The sequence below is a fragment of the Lampetra planeri genome, chromosome 31 (genome assembly GCF_965212315.1).
Source record: "Lampetra planeri chromosome 31, kcLamPlan1.2.h2, whole genome shotgun sequence".
NCBI classification, from domain to species: Eukaryota; Metazoa; Chordata; class Hyperoartia; order Petromyzontiformes; family Petromyzontidae; genus Lampetra; species Lampetra planeri.
The window spans coordinates 8,437,218-8,445,622 of record NC_136137.1 but is presented as its reverse complement, the minus strand read 5'-3'; the positions used below and the strand labels follow the sequence as shown (position 1 = coordinate 8,445,622).

General features: G+C 56.1%; 1 protein-coding gene across 5 annotated transcripts in view; it reads right to left on the bottom strand.

Moving 5' to 3' along the window:
• Window positions 1–342: 342 nt before the first annotated feature.
• The window catches only part of LOC144729172 (mitogen-activated protein kinase kinase kinase 3-like), a 46,983-nt gene continuing 38,920 nt past the window's right edge, over window positions 343–8,405 (bottom strand). For all 5 annotated transcript variants that reach the window (XM_078609202.1, XM_078609199.1, XM_078609203.1 and 2 more), the window contains 3 exons: window positions 7,948–8,077; window positions 6,462–6,639; window positions 343–4,505 (listed from right to left, as the gene is read on the bottom strand). In XM_078609202.1, the coding sequence (XP_078465328.1) occupies window positions 4,280–4,505; window positions 6,462–6,639; window positions 7,948–8,077 (534 nt within the window). In that variant the 3' untranslated portion in view covers window positions 343–4,279. The remainder of the gene's footprint in view (window positions 4,506–6,461; window positions 6,640–7,947; window positions 8,078–8,405) is intronic.

The following is an 8,405-nucleotide window of genomic DNA, read 5'->3' as shown; positions in this document are numbered from 1 at the left end:
ACGCACCACCTGTGGGTGCGAGATGCCCTTTCTGGGGGTGCGAGGCATGTCATTGACATTTTTGTTAAGAAGGTAAATCATCGATAACACAAATGAAGCACGGGCATGTAAGTACAACATACTTGGTTTCATCAAACCTTTGTGTTTAGTAACATAAAATGTTGTAACCATTGAGAAACCAAAGGGGTGCAAGGCTGCAGGAAAGGTTAAGAACCACTGGCTTCCCCCTCTGCTGCTGCCCACCCCAGTATCAAACTCCTTTTCCCACTCCCTCTCCCCGTTCTTCTCGTCGAGGCTAACAAAACGTTACCACCATCTACGACCGATTTCCTTTCTTCCTCAATCTCATTCTACCTCTCCTGCATTGTAGTCGGGTTTTCTCCCATATACCCTTTAGCAATTGCTACATAGTGTATTAAAAACACACACACACCTCTTCCGCTCCATCCACAGCTGCCTCTTTTGAATATCAAAGGCCCGTTGTCCCACTCCTGAACAGGAGCTTCAGATATGATAATACACACACTGATAGTCGTGACCGGTGTAAGTCCTAATGGCGTTCCAACAGGGCCTAGAAAGGTGAAACTTGGCACACAGTCGAGTGGACGTCTACAAAACCAGACAATCAGAAACGCAAACATTTTAAAATTTGGTTCCGTAAAAACTGTAGCTCATAAATCGACTGGCTTTACTTATGGGCAGCGTTAGCCAAAACAATTTACATTACTTTCAGTTCCGTGCTGGACACTTACAAATGTACAATCGCCGTCATGAGCAAATCAAGCATCTGACCTATGGAGTGCCAGGCTAAAGCCGATAATAGACGGGGGGGGGGCAAAATCTATTACCGGGAGCTAGTAATAATCATCATCAGCCATGGTCAATCTATTGCTGATTGAAGGCTCGCCCCAAGTGGCCGCCATCTCTCACGCCGCTGCGCAGTAACAATCCACCCGGCAGCTGCGCACGAGGAGCGGATTTCACTGCTCCATCTCCTCGGTGGATGTCCACTGGGACGCTACCCGATCATTGGCTGCGTCGTTAAGTCTCAGCCTCCTCCACCCATCAGCCCTTGTAGCCCTGGACCCGTTTGGCCCGATCCCAATTAGTTTCTCAGCAGCGTGACCGAGCCATCGCTTCACAGATCGCACCGGTCACGCGTGCGGTGTAAGGCGACTAAAGCCCACTGTGGAAGGTCGCTCACAAGGTCTGGGTGTAACAGAAAGAATGCCGCCTCCCCCAATGTCACTCATCCAACGAGTAGTTCCACCGCTGCTTCCGTTGTTTGCGTATCTCTGTATCAAAAATAAACGCTCCAAAAAAAAGAAAGAAATTTGGTTTACCTTTAAGTCGGTAACTCTCTTTTCGTGAAAAGTGCAAAGTTAAGTCATCACGGCCGTGTGATTGGTTTCTCCTGGCAGTGCTTCGCTCACTCGGGTTAACGCGTCCCAGCCGGTCGACGGTGTCCGTCCAACATTCGAACCGTGCTCCCGCAATGACGCGCGGTCAAAAACCTCGGCGACCGCTGCCGGGCTGGGGGTGTCGGGATGCAGGGGGCCTCGTGCGTAAGTTTGGGATAAGGCGAGAGGGTTGCCGCGCTATCATTCTTTGACGATACGTTCAATTTCACGATGTGACGTTTACCGTTTGCCGTCAGTATCCCTTAGCTGTGTAGTTGCGATTTACATTTGGATCGTCTTTGTGCTTGTTCCTGCACTTGCACAGTACTGAATGAAGATCGCTGTAAAATGTTGCTCACAACTGCAGTGTGCGCAACATGAGCCTGCCAGAAGTCTGGTGCTCGTCGTCATGTGACGATCGCAGTCCGTGCCGCCAGAAAACGACGACATCGCATAACCACCATGGCCCTTATTTCCCACGGAAAACGTTTAAAATGTACGAATGTAACGGGTTGCAGATATTACCTTTCGAACTTTGATTATTCTTATACATTTTCATTATTGCTTTTCCAGAAATGCTTTTGTTTTTTAAGAAGGAAATTCAATATTTCAGAAAAATTCTACGGAAAATGATAATTGCGATACGATGATAATTAGCTTAAACGGTCGACACGATTATCGTGGATCTTTCTATCGTACGATCCATCGTAGTATCACGGCAACCCCTGGATCGAACAGAGACCAGCCTGGTACCAAGCCAGCCAAAAATAAGACCTCTAGGATTTTACACTCGAGGTCTTGGGGAGGCCCTTGCAAGGTGATTGATGCCATGGGTGGCACGATGCCACCCCCCCACCCCCTCCGCCACACCACACAATGGCACACTGTTCCTTTACCAGCGGGGATCTCGTTATCGCCAAACTCTCATAACCGTAATACAGCACCACCCTGTGAAGACCGCCACCACTTGCATCTCACACGCACACAGTCCTCGTGTCAATCGTGAGGAGGGTTATTTTCTCATACTTTGCCATGCTGGCCGATGCCTGCTGGTCAAGGCAGTAATAAGTAAGGACATGGGAAGCATAGAAGTACAGCACAGAGAATGGAACTTGCTGCACTGTCCCCTGCCGCCCACAACTGAGCACACAGCAGCTCCACACGTGCACAGAACAAGACCTGGTGCGCACGGCCGTTGCCCACGCAAGCGCAACGAGGGCTTCAACCCTGCTCAGCTTCGGACATCCAGGCACGTTGCTGATTATTTGGTCACAGGCGCGCCATGCTGGGCGAGAAGTCACAAGTGGTCGTCCTGCGTAAAGGACTTTGGCCCCACAAGAGGAATGTGCAATGTCCATGGCTGGCTCCGGACCTCCCAGACAAGACGGGCGCTGGGGCTGTATGCACACGGATTCCTCCGAGCACGTGTTCGCCAGGCCACCTGGCCACACCTTGGGCAACCCCAATCGCTCCACATGGTGCTGCCAGTGCTGCTAGTGGTCACATGGAACCAGCCAGGGAGAGGGGGAGTGGGGGGAGGAAGGTCAAATCGGGTGAAGTGGGAGGGAGTGCGAGAGGTCGGGTAAAAGAAGGGCGGTTTCGCCTCTCCGCTTCGTCACTCCGGCTCGCCACCGCAGCTCACCGCTCTTGGCCCCCTTGTCATTTGATTTTTATAAACGATAAATACTTGTGTCGTATTTACATGGAAACAAAGATATGTGCACGTTAGTAAAGGCTATACAAATATCTCGGAAGTTAAGGCAGCTTCTCAATTATTTATAAAAAATAAAGAATACACTCTTTATATAAGAAATCTTTGATTACACTTCGATACAAATCTAAGATGGCACTAAGTGAGGGATTTAAATTATTGGCGTGAAGAATCGTGAATCCAGCGTTCTCCTGGCCCCTCGTCGAGTCTCTCCTCTCGTCATCAACGTCTCGAAGACGGCGTCCGTGGAGCCCCACGGTTCATCCTCATCACCACTTGTCGTGGCCGTCATCGCCGCGGTGACTCTCACGAGCCGTCGGTGTCTCGGTCACGGTGATTATTTACATCTTTTCAACGCGCGTCCCACCACCGGAGTCAGCTCCGCTTCCACCCGTCGCCGTGATCCCCTTCACACGCTCCATCGTCACCATCACCGCCCACCTCATCTTCACTGCCGTCGCCATCTTTGTCGCAATCACCACCACAGCCACTCTCGCGGAGTGTCTCTCCAATTGTCAGCATCACTTCGACGATCGGAAAGCAGCGCCCCAAGTGATCCACAGCCACGATCACGGCGAAGACAATTCAATGCCACGCATCGCAACCGAGAGGCCCAAACTCAACCCAGGCTCCAACCGGCGGGGCCACCTCAGCCGATGTGCCTGGCTCGAGGTTGGAGAAAACAGCCCCACACCACCCCAAAGACGCCGATGATCGGGAGACGACTCAGGCGGTTGCAGAACACGCGAGAGAACGGGGGGGGGGGGGGCGACCCCTCAGCAAAGGCCCAACGCTCCCCCTCCAGCGCAGCCGCAACCCCCGCCTGCGGCTTGCGACGAGCGGAACAGCCAGTGGCACGGCGAGCGCCGTTCCGAGGCGGCAACGAGCCGTCGGGAGGCGTCTCAGGGGAGGACGCGCCGCCCCCGCCAGGCGCCGCTGGGCCCAACCGCGCCACCGCAGAGGCATCAACCGGCGGCTCGCACGGCAAGCGTGGAACAGGTTGGGGCGGAGGCGGGATGGGTGGGGAGGGGGAGGGGGCTTTGAGAGTTGCACGGCCGTGGGGGGCGGGTTTGAGGGGGCGGGGAGGGGGGGGCCCGTCGTCTCGTTGGGGGCTACGGCGGACAAGGCGGAGGCCCCGCAGGGAAGCCCGCGGGAGCCGCCAGGGCCGTCAGTGCCAGCAGACGAAAGGGTGGCGCAGGAGCTGCTCGCCGGAGGGGCGCTGGTGCGCCGCCACGAAGACGCGTCGCAGGAAGTCGCGGCCGTGCTCCGACAGGCTGGAGGGGAGCTGGGGGTTGGTGGGTTGTGTGGCGATCTTGAAGATGGCCGCCATGGCCTCGTACTCGGCCCAGGGCGGCCGCTCCGTCAGCATCTCCACCACGGTGCAGCCGACGCTCCTGTCGGTGCGAACATACCGTCATGTGGTGGGAACACAACGAGGACACGGCATGTCCATCCCATCAAGAATGCACCGCGCTGATCGCACAGAGCAAGCTCTTCAGAATAACACTGTTTTAAGTCTGTTGCGAAACTTGTTACATACAAACCATTTTCACAAATCTTAAATAACAGATTCTCGTTCGCACGATTCGACGCTTGCATTACGAGCATAAAAATCTCCTTTACCCGATCTTTGTGCGCGTGTGTGTCACGGTGGTTGCGGGGGTCTAGGCACGGGACACGCGGCGTGTGTCACCAACACGGTGATCCCCGAGGGAGGAGGATCGAGGTGTTGATTACTTTGGCTCGGGTTGCTGCTTCCTGTGGAAAGTTGGCCGTGACCTCTGCTCACCTACCCCGGTTCCCCCACGCACAGGAATTTCACACCCTGCCACGGCAGGGCAGCCAGATTTATTGTTCCAGCAAGTGCGAGAGACAAACAACAACAGCAGAGTGCTGTGCACTGGATCAGGCTTCCCAGGGCCACTAATAAGGGAGACAGAGCCCTTCACAAGACGGCCTTCAACAAAGAAAGGGTCCGTTTCATTTGTGCCTTTCACCTTATTGGTACTCCACTGGCTGCCCAGTGGGGTGTTTGACTCGTCTGGGCTCTACATACTCTTTCATTTGTTCCATCTCATTTGTTCCGATTTATTCTGAACATTTTCCTTCGAGTGAAACATTAGAATGTGCACAAATGAAACCGCCGTAAAAATGATTCTCACACACGCCACTGTATGAGTGCACACATCGTAATCTGAAGAATCAACTTTAGTAATCATCGTCATCGTCAGCCAAGAACAATCCACCGCTGGTTGAAAGGCTCTCGAGGTCACGATGCGGCGATTCACTCGGCACGTGCACACACGAGCCGACGTCACCGTCGCTCCGCCTGCCCGGTGGGCTTCCCGTCGTTTGGCCTCCGCTGTTCTTCTCGACTGCCGGCCCTCCTCCTCTCTTCTCGTGACACGTTGTGCCCAAACCAAGTCTCCAACTTTAACGATCGAATCAATACATCGGCATCCCCTGTGCCGCACCCTACGCACTACCGCCCCGAGCCCCCACAACGACCGAAATAACGGGGCAACGGCGCAGGGAGTGGCGTCGGGGGAAGAGGGGGGGGTGGCGGGGCTCTGGAGGGTGACCCCAGTCTTCCCCACGCCACCCTCCGCCCCGCCTCGCCCCCTCCGCGCGTGATTGTCTGCACCAGGAAACAGGATGTGCATTATTTCTAAAATAACACCGCAAGCCGCCTTCTCCTTTCACGAGCGCCGAGCGCTGCTCGGCCCGGGGACGCCGGCGGCAGGCCTGCAGACGCCCCGCGCCCGCCGTGCCCCCGCGCCTTACCGGGCGCCCACGGGTCCCCGTCCAACGAGACGAGAGAGCTGCTCTCTCGTCTCGTTGGATAAGATGATCATTTGAAGCTACTCGCTTGGGATTTCAGATGGCAGCAATCGCTGCCCCCGGCCGGCAGACAAGTGGCCACTCGCAGGCCAGGTGCCGGGTCACCGTTGTGACGCACAGGAACAGCTGCAACTGGGGGTGCCCTTCCGTACGAGTTGCAATGCAAGACTCGCAGACTAAAATAACACTGCAATGTAAGACTCACAGACTAAGAGGCTGATAAGACTTTATGTGGCATAGCTATGGAATGTGCAGGGACCGCCACCATGGACCACGCCCCACGGGCCATGCTATGGAGAAATTGGACAAAAAAGGGGCTCCACTGTTTTCCTTGCACCAGGGTCAATGCGCTTCACCACTCCCGCACCTCGTGCCACGTGTGTGCCCAAGAGTGCCCCCCATGTGTGCCAGCATGTCCCGTGTGCCGCCCCCTTGTGTGCCGCCCCCATGTGCCCCCCACCGTGTGCCCCCCCACCACGTGCCGCCCCCGTGTGCCGAGCATCACTCACCAGATGTCGGCCTTGCGGCCGTAGCCCTCGCCGCTGATCACCTCGGGGCTCATCCAGTAGGGCGTGCCGCTCACCGTCTTCATGCCGGTGCCCGTCAGGCAGATCGTCTGCAGGCGTTTGCTGGCGCCAAAGTCTCCCAGCTTCACGTTGCCCGCAGAGTCGCGCAGAATGTTGGCTCCTGGGGGCACAAGTGCCAGAGGTCCACGCCGGTGACGCAATGCTTCACTTCGCCCCTCCTCCTTCAACGCCGCTGGCTTCCTGTTCGCCTTTTCAAATAATTGACGCTCGTCTTTAAATCTCTTCATGGCCATGCCCACCCTCATCACCTCGCCTCTCTCATCTCCTTCCACGTCCCCTCGTCTCGTCCTCTTCGTTCTCAATCTTCTCTCTGTCTCTCTCTTTTCCTTCTTCTCCCTGTGCCCAATCCCGTTTTCGGTCCTTCTCCCTCCCTGCATCCCTCCACTGGAATCAACTTGCCCTGTGCATTGAGCAATGCCCCCTCCTTAACCTCCTTCTGCCCTTCGCTTAAAGCTCCACCTCTTACCTATTGACCATTCTCTTCCTCTTCCCTCCCCTCGCCCCTCCACTCATTCCTGCCCCTCCACTACTAACACGTGATCCCCAAGTACTCCTCTATCGCTGTCACTCATTCCTCAATGCTTGCCTGCCCCTGCCATCTAGATCATTCCGTTTTGTGTCAACCTTTTTTTCATCTACATCAAGAACCTTGAGTGAAGGCGCTCATGTGTGTAAATAGGTGTCTGTGGGTGTGAGGGGGTGTGTGAGGTGGTGTGTGTGTGTGAGGTGGTGTGTGTGAGGTGGTGTGCGAGGTGGTGTGCGTGTGTGAGGGGGTGTGCGAGGTGGTGTGTGTGTGTGAGGGGGTGTGCGAGGTGTAGTGTGTGTGTGAGGTGGTGTGCGTGTGTGAGGTGGTGTGTGTGAGGGGGTGTGTGAGGTGGTGTGCGTGTGTGAGGTGGTATGTGTGAGGGGGTGTGTGAGGTGGTGTGTGTGTGAGGGGGTGTGCGAGGTAATGTGTGTGCGAGGTGGTGTGCGTGTGTGAGGTGGTGTGCGTGTGTGAGGTGGTGTGTGTGAGGGGTGGTGTGCGTGTGTGAGGTGGTGTGCGTGTGTGTGAGGGGGTGTGTGAGGTGGTGTGCATGTGTGAGGTGGTGTGCGTGTGTGTGAGGGGGTGTGTGAGGTGGTGTGTGTGCGAGGTGGTGTGCATGTGAGGTGGTGCCGTGTGAGGTGGTGTGTGTGCGGTGATGCCGTGTGAGGACAGTGGTCCGTTCGTGTGTGTTGGTGCGGTAAGTAAAAACACGAGCACTAGGAAGTTCAAGGTGGCCGGGCGTAGTGTTGGCCATGCATCCCCTCCTGCTCCGCGTTGCCTCAACAGGCACTCGTTGAACAGCACTCGCCCCAACAGCCTGTCTAAGGCCGCACGGGGCGGGGCTCGCCGCGATTGCGTGTTGGACGCGGCGTGGTGCTTACGTACCCTTGATGTCACGGTGCACGATCATGTTAGAGTGCAGGTAGTGCACGCCCTCCAGGATCTGGCGCGCGTACCGCCGCGTCAGGTTCTCCGTCAGCGCCCCGTAGGCCTTCAGCTGGTCCTTGACGGAGCCCTGGGAGCACCGCACGCACACGCGCAACCGCGGGGCGGTCAGACGGCTGCCGGCGCTCGCCCCAACGCGCCGGCGCGGGGTTGTAACCACGGCGAGCCGCTCGTAGCCGCGTCACGACTTCATCCCTCGTCCACCTGCCGCGGGCGATTCGATGAATTTGTCACGGTCGTTGGGGGCCGCGATTGGATTCAAGCGTCACTTTCCTTTCGTGTCGTTTTTTTATCATCTCGCTTAACTTGCTCCGACAGCCTATATGTTACGTGAGCGTCATCATCATCAAATAAAACACAAACACCCGGCACAAAAAAGCACTCGGAATATTTGGGCA